The sequence below is a fragment of the Berghia stephanieae genome, chromosome 2 (assembly GCF_034508935.2).
Source record: "Berghia stephanieae isolate SIO BIC M18660-M18661 chromosome 2, UCSD_Bste_1.3, whole genome shotgun sequence".
Classification (NCBI taxonomy): domain Eukaryota; kingdom Metazoa; phylum Mollusca; class Gastropoda; order Nudibranchia; family Aeolidiidae; genus Berghia; species Berghia stephanieae.
The window spans coordinates 113,542,081-113,561,493 of NC_088361.1; the positions used below are offsets into that span (position 1 = coordinate 113,542,081).

General features: G+C 34.5%; 1 protein-coding gene across 1 annotated transcript; it reads right to left on the reverse strand.

The window, feature by feature from the left end:
- Positions 1 to 4,793: 4,793 nt before the first annotated feature.
- Positions 4,794 to 19,413, reverse strand: LOC144966295 (mitoferrin-2-like). The gene is made up of 5 exons (XM_078902513.1): positions 19,178 to 19,413; positions 15,918 to 16,137; positions 15,230 to 15,286; positions 13,504 to 14,072; positions 4,794 to 9,276 (listed from the first exon to the last, which is right to left on the reverse strand). Exons 1-4 carry the CDS (start codon positions 19,298 to 19,300, stop codon positions 13,510 to 13,512), a joined length of 963 nt encoding a protein of 320 aa, XP_078758639.1. The 5' UTR covers positions 19,301 to 19,413; the 3' UTR covers positions 4,794 to 9,276; positions 13,504 to 13,509.

Below are 19,413 nucleotides of genomic sequence, written 5' to 3' on the forward strand. Positions count from 1 at the left end.
TTGCACCATTAAAAAAAGTTTTGTAATTAAAAAAAAAAATGATATCCCTTTATTCATCCCATCGGGGAAATTGTTATCGAGGGTCTATTCCAAGGGAAGACTGGAATTACCAAGGCTTAAGCCGCAGTGCATCACCGCAAATTGAGCTAGGGCGAGGTGTCTTGCTCAAGGCCACACAGCACATATAGGGAATGAGATTAGCGGAAGAGTAGTGTCCCTTGATTGGACGTCACCCACGGAAAAGTTATTAGAGAGAGAACGTCATGTTGGTTGTGCGCATACGTCTCACGTCCTCGCTTCCGGTGAAAGCAGCTTGAGACACTTCAAATCCAAATTGACGTTCTCTCTGTAAGGTGACGTCCAATCAAGGGACGCTAATCTCATTCCCTATACTTTTCGGGTACGAAGCAAAGACCGTATCGTTGAGCTACGCTGTCCCCTCATTTTGGATGGTATGATTAAAATGCCATATAAAGTTTTCCATTGGTTTCAAGTTAGCTCTCATCCTTTGAATTAAATAGAATGCTATTTCCAATCACAAAGTCCTAGTGTGCTCCTTTTCAACGACCAAATCTTAATTGAAAAAATTATAAGTAAAATCCTTCAAGCAAATTAAGTGGATATTGCGCCATATTAAAGCTCGTTGTGTATGTTTTGTTTGAGATCCTATTATGATAAGTGGTGTTACAAACAACATTTAGTTTAGGATGAGTGTGTCTCTAAGAAGTGTTTGGCAATTTTGTGTATTCAATTTTACAATTGTGGGGCTGCAGTGTCTATTGAATGCAATTTGGTTACACTCCTTAACCATTCAAAAAGCTTAAAGCACGAGCTTCTACTTTTCGTTCTTTCATGGTTTCCTTATTAAATGAAAATTTTTTAACCAAAATGTTTTCTTTTTTTATTTTTCCTGTCTATTGCTAAATAGCTTTATTTTGGTGCTTATATCATAAATAGCAAATGCAAAGTGTGTGTGTGTGGGGGGGGGGGGGGGGGGGGGAGATGGGGGAGAGAGAGATATCAATAAGCACGTGCTGTAACAAAGAGTCAAATTTAGAATCCCTATTGCTTATACAAAAATTTTGCAGTTACACAGTTGATGTTTCTGTTTTTGTTTTTAAGGGTTTTACGGCGCTTGCAACACATTAAGGTCATATCAGCGCCAGTAAAAAGGAAGAAAATGGGATAGTAAAAAGTTCTAGAATTACAATTAAAGCACAAAAGAAAAGGTGAGACAAAGGGGAATTGGTTCAAATAGGGAACAGATGTAGATTCCGAGAGAACACCGTCAAAGTACTTAGTTTGAGATCACCTAAAAGTCTCATCCAGACACAAGCACAGGTCCCAACTAAGAGGAATACACTCAAATGTATACAAATCATATAATATAATATGTAAACTAAACATAATACAATGCATAACAGAGAGATGATTTACAAGGAAAAAAATATCATCTCCCAAAACTATAACTATACATTCGACTGTTTCCCTCCCAGCCAAGGAACTCCGCCCAGGGTCAGGACAAAACCAAGTAATCTCACTCCAAGACAATGACAGGAAACAATTGGAAAACGGTATGGGGGGATAGAAGACACAGCATGTACCTCCCTGCCCACTATGGGAGGTCAGGATCCCCACCCAGTTACACGGTTGACTGCTTATATTAAAAAACCAATGATTGTATCTTTGCAAATATTCAAGTACACAAAATTATGATCTCAAGGATTGTATCTCATACTAAATATCGTGTATAGTAATATTCACCATAAAGATTTGAAACATTATCAATTATAATCAATTTCGAACAATTTCTTGTATTTTAGTATTAAAACTTGTTCCCATTACCAGTAGCCATACCATTTTACATGTTATTTAATTTATCACGAAGGGAGGCAATGTAATAAGAGAAAGAAAGGATTCCTTGAAGACAGCAAGTGACTTAGTCATAGCACGTAATCTTGACAAGTAAGAATTGTAATATTAGAAATAATAGCAGGAGGCTCTAGATATGATTTCTGTTACATGTAAAGGTCTAAGGCACTTTGGAAAATTCATACATAATTCAAAACTTCATACGCAGTAATATGAATATAATAAATGAATCAGGTAAGATAGACCTTTTGTTTTCAGAAAGTAAAGAAAAAATATTGAGGATTAAGTTTAAGAGAAAATGGTCTTTTCCAGTAGATAATAGAGCAAATTACATTTCAACTGTGGTTTAGTCATTTTCTTTCCCTCTGTAATGTATTCAGTATGATTCTAACTTTCACTATCTCAGATTATGATCTCATTACAATATGTGCATATTAAAAAAAAAAGCACATAAGATTATCACAAGTCGACAAATCAAATGACATTTTAAAAAGATGAGAAGGAAAGGATGGGAAAGGAGGGAGGGGGGAGTAGGAAAGAAGGAACGAGAGAGATTAATAATGTTTGAAAGAGGTATTTTTATGCAGCGTTGTATATGTCTCTAATATACTAACATTTGGACAAAGGCAAATAAAAAATATAATAATAATAAATTAATTTTTTTTAAAAGAAAAAAGAAAAAAGATATATATAATATAGAGTTCTACCTAAAATTGAGCTGCCCAATATATGTAGCAATACGATTTGAGGGATTTAATGGGTTACAAAATGCAATTGAAATGTGAAAATATTTCATGACATTGAAGTCAAGGCCTAAGAATAAAAATCAAAAATATCATAAGTCTTCCAATTCCAGGACGAGGACTGAATGAACACCACTTGAAAAGGAACGCAGGAGCAGCAGAAAGTATTCATGGGTTCATCTCTCTCCGTACCAATCATTTCCAGTATTTTCCCAAAATGACAGACTTTCCCAGTAGAAAAGTGGATTGTTAAAACTCAAACAAGCTTTCTACAAAACAACTTTATGTTCTTATTAAGTAAACAAAGATCATTGTGATGTACAAAATACTCTAAATATGAAAAAAAAACCGGTATATTGTGTTGCAAGAAATGTGACGATTTTGCTGTAGGTGGTAAGGAGAGAGTTAAAAGCAAGCTGTGTGATTTTTAGTCATACAGAGAGAGAAAGTAGAAAAATTACTTGTTTCGTTTTTAAGGGTTTTACTGTGCTTGAGACACTATTGGGTCATTTCAGCACAAGTAAAGAGGAAGATGATAGAGGAAAAGTTATTGCTCTGCACTTAAAAGCACCAAAGGAAAAGCAAGGCAAAGGAGACAGGTTGTTCAAAAAGGAATCAGAAGCATCCACCACGATCAATCCATCAATGTGCCTATTTTGACCTAACGTTAAAGTCGCATCCCGGCACAGGCAAAGGATCCAGCTATTAAGGATAAAATCAAATGTTTACAAACTACAATTTATTCAAAAGTAATAATTATTAAAACAGATAGCAGCGAGATGACTTAAAGAGAAAAAAACAAACAAACCATCTTTCAAAAATAAAAGAAAAAAAGATTAATATACATTTGACTGTCTCCCTCCCAACTAAGGATCCCTTGCAGCCCACCGTGTCATAACAATTCATCATGCATATATATTGGTTATTCGCAACCATCCATTCAACAGAAGATAGAATCTACATCAACCGTGTTTGTTTTGAAGGGTTTTACGGCGTTTGCAACACATTTAGGTTATATCAGCGCCAGCAAAAAGGAAGAAAAAGGGATCGTAAAAAGTTCTAGAATTACAATTAAAGCACCCAAGAGAAAGGAAGACAAAGGGGAACTGGGAACAAATAGGGATCAAATGTAGATTCCAAGAGCTTACAACCAATGTACTTAGCTTGAGATCACCTATAAGTCTCATCCGGACACAAGCACAAAATCCAACAAAGAGGAATACACTCAGATGCTTACATTATACATTAAAAATAACAAATATAATAATACATAAGAGAGATGATTTACAAGGAAAAAAATATCATCTCTCAAAACAATAACTAGGCATTTGACTGTTTCCCTCCCAGCCAGGGCCAGGACAAAACCAAGTCATCTCATTCCAAGACAAAGACAGAAAGCATGTTGGAAAACAGACATAGGGGGATAGAAGGACACAGTATGGACCCCCCCCCCCCCCCTTGCCCGCTATGAGAGGTCAGGATCCCCACCCAGACATCAACTGTGGATATACTATGTTTTCCTATAATGGCCAATATCACACATATGAAAACAAGAGAGCATAAGCATGGGATAGGAGTAAGAATCAAGAGGAATGTTGACAGGAGATGGATTACAGCTCTTTCCATGACTGGAATAATTAAAATACTTTTATACACTTGGTTGTAGACGTTCTTCATCTGACAACTCTTAGGTAAAATCAATACATCCTTAAAACCCTTACACCTGTTTAACTAGATAAATATGGTAAAATTAAAATGAAAGCAATTTTTCAAAGTAAAAAAGAAGAAAAAAAAAATACTCATGAATATATAATCCTAAAAATGGGGTAATGACCCCAGAATTAAAAGAATATATTTGTGGTTTATTGTAAATCCGAAAATGAAATGGATTGTTTTTAAAGTTGTTAATTTTGTTCTCATTTAATCGTCATTCAAATGCAAAAAAAAAATCCATCTGAGGGGAAATCAATCCATCTTAAATACTACTTTATTGAAACATCTGAAGATAACATGAGCAGCAATTTCAATTTCTAAAATAACCCTCGACTTTATCACTATATATATACAGAAACTTGTAAATGTTCTTCATTTGACAAGTCCTCCCAATGTTTTGGAGTATGAAATCTTTGTTGCCCGATATCTTGACAAACAATTTTCACTAATCTTTGCATAAATAAAAGGGGCACAAAGGACCCAAAAAAATATTACAAAAAAAAAAAATTTTTTTTTAATTAATTAAATAACAAAAAAAAAAAAAAAAACAACAAATGAACCAAAATAAAACAAAAAATGTCAAATAAAATAAATAAAAAAATATTTCATGAATTTCAAAACAAATATGAATTATGTGGTAATAACTAGATAACTAACTGAATGCCCATTTGAAACTGGCAAGGGGTGACGTGCCTAATGCATGCCTTTTAAAAAAACATGGGACAAAATGAACCCCTACTCATCATACGGACTCATTCACCCAGTCTTGACTCAGGCAATTAATATTTTCAACAACAAAAAAATTGCCTTGAGCAATTGGTGTTGATCGACAATTAACTGTCTAAACCCTGACTAAGACGTAAAATCAACTGAAAATAAAAACAATAACAACAATTTTGTAATTAAAAATAAAATTTAAAAAACAATAATAATAATAATAATAATAATAATTAGGGAAGAAGAAGAAGAAGAAGAAAAAAAAGAAGAAGAAGAAGAAGAAGAAGAAGAAGAAGAAGAAGAAGAAGAAGAAGAAGAAGAAGAAGAAGAAGAAGAAGAAGAAGAAGAAGAAGAAGAAGAAGAAGAAGAAGAAGAAAAAGAAAAAGAAGAAGAAGAAGAAGAAGAAGAAGAAGAAGAAGAAGAAGAAGAAGAAGAAGAAGAAGAAGAAGAAGAAGAAGAAGAAGAAGAAGAAGAAGAAGAAAAAGAAAAAAAAAAGAAAAAGAAGAAAGAGCAACATATAGCTTTATACATTGCATATTTCATATCATGACAATGGGTCATGCAATAGACAATTTTAACATTTCAAACACAAAATAAGACATTGATGTTCACATTAGGCATTCATGGCCAGATTCGGATAAAAGTCAATTCAGTAATAGAGGAGCTGTCAGATAGTTCTTTTGGTATTTTCAATGCCCGAACTTATTTAGCTCAAGAACTCAATAATCAAATTTATGTCATATTCTACCAACACTAAGAGAATCGTGTTGATTAAATGTTCTTTTTCTTTTTATTTCCCCTCTTTTAATTTTCTTATTGATGACATTAATAAATTATTACTTTTTAAGCCTTTTTAAAAAAATGATCAACTTTTATGGCCATGTCTATCCTGTCCACTGACCTCAAGGGACTGCCATTAGCCATAATGTTACACAAGTTATGATCGTCCAACTGGAGGCATAACATACAATTTTACTCTCACTTAAAACTCAAATATAATGCCAAGGAATACGACAGTTGCCCAACAGAGCCGTGCCAGAGACAATTCTGCAATACATTGATAAAACATGTAATTTAAAAAAAAAAATTTTTGGGAGGGGGGGATGTTTGAATACAGAATAATTTCTGCATAAAATATTACTCATTTAAAATGACTTTAAACCTGTTTTTAAAAAAAAGTCTCAGATCAAAAATTTCTTTGCCAACTCAGATATTTTGATAAGTGAGTAGATCATCTTAAACGTTCAATATTTGATGTAAAAGTTTACGACTGAAATTTTGTTTTTAATGTGGTAAGTATGGTAGCATTATCCAAATCTTGAAAGTGATGGGAGTGGCATTATCATTTGTGTTTTAAGTTCGACATAGTATCTTTCGCACATACTGTTCCCACACTCAAGATACTGGTATAGGAGCAAAAATACATAATATAAAAACTGAAAACAAGAACCCAAGAATTAAAAAATAGACACAGGGGGACAATACTAGGTGGACTACAGTCGTTAATATGAAGCAAATAAGACATTGACAATGTTGCAGCTCAACAGTCAGAGTGGCCTAGCCAAGCTGTCAGACCATGTTATAAATTATGTATTTATTATAAAATCACATACGCAAACTACACACTGCTCTGTTCCACTACTCTCTCTCTCTCTCTGTCAGTCAGTCTCTCTCTCTCTCTCTCTCTCTGTCAGCCAGTCTCTCTCTCTCTCCTCTTCAAATCTAAAATTTTTCGCTCATCAGCATTATATATTTTGTACGAAGGTATTAAAAAAATATTAAAACAATTTAACCGCAGTTGAACTCACTGGCTCGTCCGATATTTCAGAAAAGGGAGAAATGAACTTTGGCTCCAGGTCTTGTGTGAAACATTTCCAAAAAAAAAAAAGTGGAAGGGGGGAGAAAAAAATAATTAAATAAACTATGAGAGACACAAAATCATCTGTTTTCAAATGAAAGTTTTAAGTGAAGAACTTATATTGGCAAATAGTTGGATGGCTTTGTTTCTTTTGTTTGTCTAGAGATGATTTAATAAGCCAAAGACAATTCTATCCTGTTTTATAATTAACCAATGCCGGACCAATCAAGATTGGGATAAAATCTGAAGTCATGAGTAAATATTTGTTTTGTTGTTTGATAATCCTGGTGAAAAACAACTCCATCCCGTTTTTTTTTTTCAAGTGCAATTGGGCATAAGGGTGAATTCAATGAACAATTTACTGATGCTATGTTTTGTGCCTCACAATTTCAATCAGGTATTATTTTGGTCTGAACAAGAAGATAAAAACAGGCCATTACGTCTTAATGATGCAAATTAATGTAGCCTGCTCAAATCTAATTATAAATGTTATGTCCATTTTTACTTCAAAGCAAATTTTTTACACGATAGCCTATGAAGGGAATGAATCACAATCAGCTCAATGATGCGAATTAATGTAGCCTGCTCAAATCTAATTATAAATGTTATGACCATTTTGACTTCAAAGCAAATTTTTTACACGATAGCCTATGAAGGGAATGAATCACAATTAGTAATTATAGTTTTTGAAACTGGTATTGTGTTATTTTTAATTTTCTGACAGTGAAATTTTCAACATCTCAATGAGACTAACAATAGGCAATCAATTTTTATCACGGTATTCATTACGTAAAATTCTCATCAAAATTTTACATGGCAGTAGATATGATTATAGACCTCTCTGAACAAGTCACCACATATCAATGAAATTATTGACACTAGTAGTAGAGCAAAATATTAATATGTGAATGAGAAAAGTCAAAGTGACTTTAACTGTTTGCTGTATAGACAATAATTGATTCTGGTGATAAAATCAAATAAATGTCTACATTACAGACATAAACGAAAGTGATGTTACAACAGTGAGTTTTAAAAAAAATAATTTTAAAAGGGAGAAAGGAAATGTAAATATATCAAGCCCAAGTCAGGGAGCCAAAGGTTTTAACAGGGTAACAATGGGAGCCAGACAATTACAATGAAATATGGCTAATTTGTGGAAAAACAAGATCACCTTATGTTCATAGAAATGAATGTCAATGGAAAATCAGCAAGTAAATAATCGACACAATTAACGTCACTTTCCAGCAGTGATCACATGGTACAAACTCATACTCTATGGGATTGTAAAAGACAATCATGACGACATTTCATTAAAACAACAGGCCAGTTTCATACAAAACGGCAATATTAGAATACAATCCATAGATCATGTCAATGACATGACATTTGGATTCAATTTCAATAAAACCATGGAGATTCCTTTAAAAAAGATACGTTTTCTATTGGGAAAAAAACTGTAATTGAAGTTTCGTACCTCATTTCAATAATTGATCAATTATTTTACTTCAATATCAATATTGTACTAAACAATAAAATTCCAGACCAGACCAGCTGATCTTGTTTATGAAAAGCTTGACAAGAATTCCAAATGGAAAGTTTATCAAAAGTTTCTCCTAATGGAGAAAACAATAATACTCAATTTAACTCGACTCCTTTGCTACAATCTAACAAATGAATGCCCACATACCATATATGCACTATGGTGATATAAACACAAGCATTAAGGAATGCAACATCAAAATGCCGTTACTTAAGGTACGTCTAATTATAAAAAAAATATTATAATAATCGTTCATCTGTTACTCTTACCCATCCCTTTCTGTTCATACACAACAATTTAAACTAGACAAACAATCCCATAATCAATCATCTTCACTTCACCAACTCTTACACTTACACTTTTATACCATTACTGTCAACATGAACTATGCATATTATGTGAATGACAAACAGAAAAGGAACTGAACATGATGTGAACTCTGGTGACGAAGTTTAAAATAAATGTGACAAGTTATATTTCCAACCTTCATTAAATTTTTTTTTCTCTCAATATATCAACATTTCATATCACAGAATAGGGATTAAAAAGCCAATCACAAGGTATCTCGCACACATACACACAAACTCAAACAGTGAATCTGAAAGAATCAACCATCCAGACCCCTCATAGAGTCTAAAACTGTAGACTGTAGACATGAGGGGGACTTAGAAATGATTTCTCTGAAGAAAAGGTGTGCTTGCCATCAGCTATTTATTGCCATGCACGAGTAGGACATCACAATTTCCTCATGCATATCCCTTGCCCTTGATTTTCTACTCAACTTTTTTTCCTGCAGGCACATTATTCATTATCATCTTTGGCTTTCTTCGTCACTGCAAAAATGAAAAGAGAAGAGAGGCAAAGTGTTCATGATCGAAGTATAATATCAAACAAAACAAATTGACAACAAAACTTAAATCTTTTTAATTCATTATATATATTTAGGAATTTTAAAGAACTGTACTGTAACCTTTTAGGTCATTTAGTTAAACAGAAGATGACAATACAATAGACAGATGATATATTCTTGTGAGCACCAATGACAAAAGAAACCAAATCTCATGACTGCTGTGCAAATAGAGCTTGCAGAATAATGATAACATTCTTACAAGGCACAAGGTGTGAAGTGCATCGTTGAAACATTTTGAGATTCTTAATACCATTATTATCTATAAACTTCTGTATTTCCATTAAGGTTTGGACCTCTTGGATGTCATCATATTTTGTTGTTTTGTTTTCAATTGTTCCAATAATTGCCAAACAGTATTAAAAAGAAAAAGGAGTATAAATCGTATATTTCTTCTAAAATTAACTGAAATTGTATAGGTGCAGGGATTTATTAAAATGATAAAGGTGTAAAAATATCTCTTTGACCCAAATTTAATAATGGGCAATTTAAGGGTTGTGGAATTACATTTCAGTCCAATTCTGGGGTCATTTAGGATCTGTCTTGAGCACATAATGTGTATAACACCACTTATTGCATGTACACTGCATGTACACTACCCCAAATGATTTGTAGGTTTGAAGTTGTTATACTTTTATAACAAGGCTTTTCTAAATTTTAGGTTGTGGAATTAACTGTTGAATATTTGAGGTGATCTAGAAAAACCTGTTGGATGTCGGAAAATTTTGAAAATTTGAATCCAATATATTATTAAATATTTGAATAGGTGTCACAGGCTAAAATCTCATTACACAAACAGCAAAAATTAAAATCCACATGTGACTTCCCAAACCATGGAAAATAACACTATTTATCAAAATCGGAAAATAAATAAAAGTTATGGGTTTTAAAAGTTTCATTTTTTTGGGATGATTTTTTGAAGAAAAATAACTCTTGTTAAGGGAAAGAAGAAAAAAAAAAGACTTTGTTTAAGTAGATGGCGCTTTGTGCTGAAACAAACTAGCAGGCCCAATTTTTGATACTGTAATCTTCAAAGGCTGCTGATTTTAATGACATAAGTTTTTCACCAATAACTTTTCAAGACAGAGAGAGACTGTTCTAATAGGCCCAATGTTTTTCATGATTTGTGAAAAACACAAATCATGTACAGAGGAAGAAAAAAAACGGGCTTTTTTTACATAGATGGCGCTATGTGTTGAAACAAGCGAGCAGGCCCAATTTGGGATATCATAATGTATTCAAAGGCTGCTGATTTTAATGGTATAAGTTTTTCACCAATAACTTAAATTCCAGAGAAAGAGGGACTGTTCAAAGAGACCTCGTTATTGTTTTTGTTTGTTTTTAAGGGCTTCACGGCTCTTGCAATGCATTTAGGTCATATCAGCGTCAGGAAAAGGAAGAAAATGGGAAAGTAAAAAGTTCTAGAATTACAATTAAAATACCGAAGAAAAGGGAAGACAAAGGGGAATTGGTTCAAATAGGAAACAGACGTAGATTCCAAGAGCACACTATCAAAGTACTTAGTTTGAGATCATCTAAAAGTCTCTGCCAGACACAAGCACAGATCCCCACTAAGAGGAATACACTCAAATGTTTACAAATCATATATAATAAAATAATATGTAAACAAAGCATAATACAGTGCATAAACAGAGATGATTTACAATGTACAAGGAGAAAAAATATAATCTCCCAAAACTAACTAGACATTGACTGTTTCCCACTCAGCAAAGGCATCCGGCCAGGGCCAGGATGAAACCAAGTAATCTAAATTCCAAAACAAAGACAAGTTGGAAAACAGATATAGGGGGGTAGAAGACACAGTAAGTACCTCCATGCCCACTATGGGAGGTCAGGAACCCGACCCAGAGACCTCGTTTTTTGATGATTTGTGAAGAAACATTCACTTGCTGAACAGCAGTAGTTTGGTATACCTAATTTGAATAGAGACACCATTTCTGAATTTGAATTTTGTGATTATCTTAATCAATGCCCAAGTAATTTACATTTGAACGGGGAGGGGGAGCGTCAAAAAAATTGTAAGTGAGAAAATCAATTTTAAAGACAAGACATACAAATGTATTCATTTAATCGCTCTCTCACCCCCATCCCCATTTTAAAGACCTTTTTGTAGTTACTTTTACTATATATACACATACACAGACATACGCACACAGACACACATACACAAACATATACATATCCTCTCCATTCCCTCTCTCTCTCTCTCTCATTCTTTCTCTCTCTCCCCCCCCCCTCTCTCTCTCCTTATCTCGCGCCACTTCTTGCATCCACACTCACTCGACGCCCTTTCCTCACATTAACTTTATTTCCACATTTGACAAAATGTGATATTTTGTAAATTTACATATTTGTGTTTGTGTTTACTGTCTCCTGACGAAGGCCAAGGGCCGAAACGTTGTTTGTTTGTGTTGTTCCCTTATATATGAGTCACATCAACTCACTCTATTTTTTTATCTCCAAATGTATTCATTACAAATTGTTTAAAATACAGTTACGTGATACTTTAGGAGGAGGTTTGTGTGGGGCTTCATCCTCACTATCCGACTGCTCTGTCAGTACCCTTAGCTACGATGACGTTCATGATTTTTCTTTTCGCTTCCTGATATTGAAATAGGGAATGAGATTAGCGGAAGAGTAGCGTCCCTTGATTGGACGTCACCTTACAGAGAGAACGTCAAAATGGTTTTGCGCATGCGTCTCTCTCGTCCTCACTTTCGGTGAACTGTCTCATGCCGCACAACCAACATGACATTCTCTCTCTAATAACTTTTCCGCTCGTGACTTCCAATCAAGGGACGCTACTCTTCCACTAATCTCATTCCCTATAAACTTTAAGGTATCTTATATTGTATATTGTGATATAAAATTGAAAGAAACATGAGACAAGTAGTAGTATGATTTTATTGATGACTCAATATTTAACATGGGAAAGTAAATGGAAAGTGGGACTACTCCTTGTTTTGTTCAAATGCGCGGTCATTTCACTGACTCTGTGGTAGCTTGTATTCATGCACCCTGACTTGCATTCCAAACAGCGTGCCATGACAAATAGAAATTTCCAAATGTAAACATAATGGTATACATTGGGTGGTAGGCTTGGAGCTGTCATGTTTTAGATTTTAAAACTTTCTTCTCCTTTTATTCAAGATTATTTTGACAGTAAAAGAAATGTTTGTCTTCTGCCACAATATGCGACAGCATTACGCCGTAGGTGTGGGATGAAGGGTAAAGAAGTTTGGTAATGTTGCTTATTTGACTTTTGACTGGATGCACTGTATTATGACATCTCTATTTCGATGAACTTAATTCAACTCAGGTCTTGACCACTGAGTTGAAGTTAAAGTCTAGTGGTTTTAATTGTTTACTCTGAGGCTGTTGGTGTGTCCATGTCACAATAAGTTAACAGAGTGCCAGTTCTTAACTCCAGCCCCTCAATCAACCCCCCCCCCCCCCCCCCCTTCCCCATACCACAGGTTTACGTCTATTGTTCTATTGTTATCACTTGAGATTTATCACGGATGTGCACTATCCATTTCATCACTGTGGTGCCAATTATTTTGTGCAAGGGAAGTATTGACGGAATAGTGAGATGTGAACCATATATGTCACTCACAGAGCACTTTGGTGGTATCTGTTAATTTTGATTGTCAATCTTTTATATATAAAAAATAAATTATGTTTTCCTCTTTTTCATTTCTGTAAAATTAAGTAATAAGCTGAAAATTGAGTGTGCTTAAAAGCGGAGTCCTATTCGATGAGCTCACTGATAGAGGAGTAAATTTATACTGTAAAATTTTTGTTTCGCTCTGAACATGCTTATAGCCAGATCATTCTTGTATCTGGAATACTTGACTTATAAATGGAGACCATAGTGATAGTCAATCGATATAATAATAATCTATCATCATAACCAAAAAAAAAAAACAAAAAAAAATCTAAAATTATGAGAAATACTCCATTCTTGTAATATAAATTATTAATTAAATTATGATTAAATATATAAATTCTTAAGAAAAACGTCGTGAATTAAGGCAACACTGCAGGACTATATCATATCAAATTACAACACTGATTAAATCAAATCAGTTACTGACAATATCGTCATTACATTTTACCTTTTATAACTTACATTACACTATACTCTCAACAATTCACCTTGGGTAGCAGCAGCAATGTGGACTGTAGAAAGGTATCGGTCATCCTTAGGAGCTTGGGATTTGGAAATAAAATATTTGAAGAATTCATACACAGACCATGAAATAGCTGTCGATGGCATCTGGTATATAACACGTGCTGTTAATCCTCGAAAAAAACCATACGTTCCACGAAATGCATACACAGTCCGAAATGCTGAGATCATGCCATTTATGTAAGTCAATTGATTACGAGCACAGTATTCCTGAGTGTTGAGCAAGGTTTTGCAAACATCTAGAGGCATTGTCACACTGGCAGCCACAGCACCAGCGACTGCCCCAGCAATGATGTGTGACTTGGGATTGTAATTTCTATTTTGGTTTATAAGGTCTTGCATAAATTCATAGGTCATAAACTGGACTGATTGAAACGGAACATTCATGGTGAGTTGGGTTGTATAGCTTCTGTAGAAAGCTACCAATCCCTCTTTGCGTACTATATGCTGACAACAACTGAAAGTTGACTTGTATGGGCTGCCGTACATCTGCATACGCTGTTTCACAACTGAAATAAAAACAAAGTTATATAAATCAGTGGTGGTGATATCAAAAACATTATTTCAAACACTGTAGATCAACTTTGTACATATTTATTACACAAGCCAAGAGAAGAAAAAATAACACAGAGAGAGAGAGAGAGATAGAGAGAGAGAGAGAGACATAGACAGAGAGAGAGAGAGAGAGAGAGAGAGAGAGAGAGAGAGAGAGAGAGAGAGAGAGAGAGAGAGAGAAAAGAAACAAGTAACAAATCCAATAAATGTTTCGCAGTAAAGTACGTGTGAAATGAAATTTGGTTCATGGACACACATCACAATATTTACAGTAAGATCACAAATCTTGCAAGTGGAATTAACAAACCGATTTTCTGCAAACTATTTTGCCCTTGTCATCGACCAATAAATGACAACATTTAGTCAACTTAAGTATTTGCATATCACATAAAGCAATCAACCCCACAGATCCTGAGCATCACTCACACCAAAAACCAAGGCGATTGATAACAATTCTCAATGTTGTCAGGTGTTGTGATAAAATTCCTTCATCAGTATGTCAAAATATTGTGATAAATGATAAAAACTCACTAACTGTGAGACTGGCCTATTAGTCTATATGGCATGTAATAAAGGTAGCTATTGAATTATGGAATGTTTGCCAAGCAATTTCTTTGATCAGAACTAAATAATCAAGGGGATGGAACAGACTAAATGGCATGGTATATTCTGATGGGCTAATGCTTTGTAACGCTTGAACCATCAATTGTTACACGTGATCAACTATGACTATCAAATGGCCAATTTGGCAATGGGAGGGGGTGTAGTCAAAATCAGCAGGTCAAAAAAATAAAAAATGAAATAGGACTTTTTAAAATTGTTTTAAAACAGAAACAGAGTGATTCTTAAATTTTTTAAAGACTTGGCAAGGCTGGAAAATCAGAAATTATTGGGCAAAACTTAACTGTTTTCCTGTCACTTTAATTTAGCAATGCCCCAATCAATGAGTTCAACTAACGAACCACTCTAGCTGATGATGATAACCTAGTAATATTGTCACCCAAGAGGTGGATTATTAAAAGGTGACTACTGTGCCCTATAACAGAAAAATCTCAAGCACACACAATATTTAAAAAAAAACAAAATAATAATCAGTTTTGTAAAATCTTACCGTCTGCAGGGTTCATGATGGCATCATGCAGTAATGTGGCAGTACATCCTGCTGCTCCTGTATGAGGGGGGGGGGGGGGGGGGGGGGGGGGGGGAAGAGAAATGGAAGAAAAATAAATGTAAACTGTGACTTAATGATGAAAAAAAAAAAAAACCCAAAAAAGTGAAATTGTATGGGCAAAAGAAAAAAGGTCTTTTTCCTGTGATGATTTTAGAAGTGAGTTAGGATAGTAAATTGGGTTTGAACATAGGTTGATAGTCTTTACAACTTTTTAAAAAATATCTGATGCAAATCTTAAATCCTCAAGAAAAGTCAATATACGCCATTACCTGAATGAATAAGTATAGAGATTTGTACAGTCATATTTAATCTAAAACTTGTGAGACTGAAATATTTCCAAACTACAAAAGAGAACTGAAGAGAATTGGCCAAACTGTATACTCAAATATTTTCAAGTCATCATGAAAGCCTATCTGCAAATCTGAAATCTAATCCTCCAACATGAAAGCAAAGAAGAAATCCATATTAATGCTCATCAACAGTTGTATTCAAAGTGTTTCATATAATCCAACCAATGATCATTAAAATGGCACTGAGAAAATATATGAGTAAATAATCATCTGATAAACAAATGAAACATTATTCTTCATTAACTTGTAAAGAAACCTTTATTTCCACGTGAGCTTACCATTTGCTAGATGGTTCCCGTTCTTTCCACCACTCAAAACTTTCTTGACCTTTTCATAACAAGCAAAATACAAGGCATGAGCTGGACCAGCTCCAGTGACCATTGCAGAAAATCCTCTCAGAGTTTTCCTGATACCTTCTGTGCGAACTATAGTATTTAGGGCATCAACAACATTTCTATAATCTGCTTTTGGGTCTGGTACAAGAATTTGCATTCTGGTCTGTAAGAGAACACATGAAAGAATTGACATAGATAAATTGACATATTTAAATAAGTAATTGCTCAAAGCTTTGTACCCATGATGCCTGGCTAATCTAAACAAACAATAAGATGGGGAGTTTTGGTGTTTTAAAGTTGTTCTTTTTGACTACATAAACATTGATGAATGAGTTGGATGTTCTATTAATATTGTTCAAAGGGATTCTCAATGTCAATAAAAATGGAACACAGGAGGTGTCATAACAAATTTAAGCTCCGATAACAATACAATATTGATACTTCCATTTATAAAAATTTTGAGGGGAAAAAAATGTGTTTTTCTGTTGTCAGTGTCTATTTCATGATACACAAATCAAAATAAAATTAAGTGCCATGAGTAACCTTGGTCATGATTTGAAATATTATGCAACTCCAAATGCTCAACTATGTTATACCCATCATACTTGTTCCCATTATTCATTTGGCGATAAATGCAGACAGCCATTTTCATCTTAGGAAAAGTAACATTTACATTAGCCTTCATTGAAGATCTCTTGTGAGGTTCAAATAAATAGTTTCCACCAATAGCTAGGAAATCATGATGTGATATGCTATGTGACAATTGGGATGACTGGCAAACTGTCCTTATACCCCCCTCCCCCCAAATATTTTAAGGGATCTTATAAAAAACAATTTTTTTAAAAGACATAATTTTTGGTTTCATGATGTTTATCAATAAACTATCATCAATTTCGCAAAATTTCCAAATTGGGTTATCCTATATATTAAAGTGTGAAGACGTGGGGCTCCTTTAGCCTATTATGATGGCAGTTTTTAGGATTTTTCTCTACTTTTTCGAATTGAAAGTCTGGTATTATATATGGTAGGACAACAAAATATGTGCAACACATTTCATTCCAATTTTTTAAGGTGTTCATTACGTCAATTTAAATAAAAGATTCCTCTACCAGTATTAAAACGCCTCTGGTTTTATGAATGAATAAATGTATGAGTGATAATATTCTTGTGAAATAAAACAGGAGTGATTGAATTCTTTGATGTTTGGTCAATTCACAAAGCTAATACAGTTGCTGTTTGTGATATCTACATATTATAAAAAGATTTGCAAGGACAGAAACATCACCATGCAAATATACTTAACAAGTATTTAAGTAAGTTTTTTTCTTTCAAAATTATTTCTTTTTTCTTGTATTTACAAATATAGCAACTTAATATTCGCCATCACTTGCAAAATCGAAACTGATAGGAAACACAGTAAGTAATAATGGCGTCTGCCGGGAGTCTTAAACAACAACCAACTCAGCAAATTGTTATTGAATTGGAAAAATCACACCACTTATAAAAATGAAACAAACTTATTAATAAATAGTAATAGTAATATTTATTGGATATTCCAACTAGCTCAAGGTCCATAATGGCTAAAAGATTAAGTAAACTAATAAAAGTGCTATGAAACGACGGAAATCCTCCCCAAAAAGATTTACTTAAAACTGGGAAGTGTCGATTGCCAATGAGTGAGTCCTTGGTAGTTGACGGTTCATCAACTGCCAAGGAGTCAAATTGGAACTCTTCGACTGCATGCGTGATTTCAGTCAAGCCTCGATTTGGGCCCACACGAATCTCGAATCCCATCACTTTCTTCCCATCGTTCATTCTTGTCAATCATGGAAAGGTTAAGTCTACATTTTTATAAGTCTTTTTACAAATTCGAAGACGAGTTAAAAGCATATCAAACAAAAATTACTGACATTTTCGGATTCAGCAAAAAACACAAACAGAACGAAGTGGCAAATCCCTGCCAGGTATAAATAATGCCCGAGAGATTAAAGACAAAAGTAGGATTTCCTTTGATTTAAAGGAAAATATACTGCACATCGTCAAAATAAGGAACTATTCACGTAAAACGTTTTGTGCAACAACATCAGTCACTTTGGGTGGCACCACAATGCGTGAATTGACCTTCCTCCTCCACACACCCAACCCCCATCACAATCTGATTCGGCTTCGCCTATCAATGGAAAAAAAAGGAGAAAAGAAAATTACTGGCTAGGCTAAAATCATTGAAAATTTTCATAAAGACACTGAAAATTCAATTCTTGACCCATCATTTCAAGTTTGTGGTGTCTAGGCATCACTTTCCAAAGAATTTCAAAACCAAATGGAATAAAAAAATGACAAGCGGGCATCGATGATGCATCCTTTCCAAAACTAGCCTATTTTCTGTTTTTCGTAGTTCTATCAGTGTAAAATATAAAATGTTCTACTTTTTAGCCATTTGAAAATGGGCCACCACAGAGGGAACCTGCAGATTTACGGCCTTGTGTCACTTCTTGGGTTAGATACATTGCCAACACAGGTTGGGAATAGGCAAAATTTTACTATCCCCAACACCGGTTCCGGTTAGGAATAGGCAAATTTTACTAACCTCAAAACCGGTTGGGAATAGGCAAATGTTACTATCCTCAACACCGGTTGGAAATAAGCAAAGCCTAATAATATCAATAACAACAATGACAGAAGAAAGAGAGAGAGAGAGAGAGAGAGAGAGAGAGAGAGAGAGAGAGAAGAGAGAGAGAAAGAGAGAGAGAGAGAGAGAGAAAGAGAGAGAGAGAGAGAGAGACTAACTAATTACAACTACAACGTCAGTTGTACACATGATGAACTGACACGGTCCTTGACGATTTGTCAATTGCCAAGGTCCTTGGTAAGTGACGCTACCTACGTAAACCGAAAGGTTTGTCTTTGAAATATACCTGTTGAAATAGAAGATAATAAATGTTAAGTTCTTGAGACTACCGTAGCGATTTGAATTTGGAGTATCACGGCACACACATGTGCTTTTTTGGTTCTATCGAGGTGTGTAGTGTGCACAAAGTATCAGATATAAGTTTCATAGGGATCGCGAGGTTCTCACATAAGCCATAGGGATTTATGCAGACACCCTTTATTTATGCAATTATTGGGGCATTTAATCTTCGTGCTCGTTTACTCTAAAGCCAAGTAATACAATTGTAAGCAATAAGCAATTTTCTCAACTTTACCTTGACACAGTCGATAGGGTACATTAGCGTGTGCTCCATAATACCAGCAGCAGATCCAGCCAACATGTGAGTCGCCGTAGAGCTTGAGTCATCAAGCGACTCGTACATGTCATCTTCCTCCATTCTTGGAAGTGAGTAGTAAATTAAGAAGACCTTAAATTATTATTTACACACAAAACTAAGAAGAAAGCTGTCACAATATCATGCTTCACAGTGAGACACCTCCGTCACCCGGC

Bases quoted from the DNA above. Each gene is read 5' to 3' on its own strand.
- LOC144966295 (XM_078902513.1), bottom strand. From the start codon at position 19,300: ATGGAGGAAGATGACATGTACGAGTCGCTTGATGACTCAAGCTCTACG. The intron at 15,287-15,917 runs GTAAGCTCACGT...CCCCTCATACAG, and splicing joins CGGGAACCATCTAGCAAATG to GAGCAGCAGGATGTACTGCC. The intron at 14,073-15,229 runs GTAAGATTTTAC...TTTTTATTTCAG, and splicing joins CATCATGAACCCTGCAGACG to TTGTGAAACAGCGTATGCAG.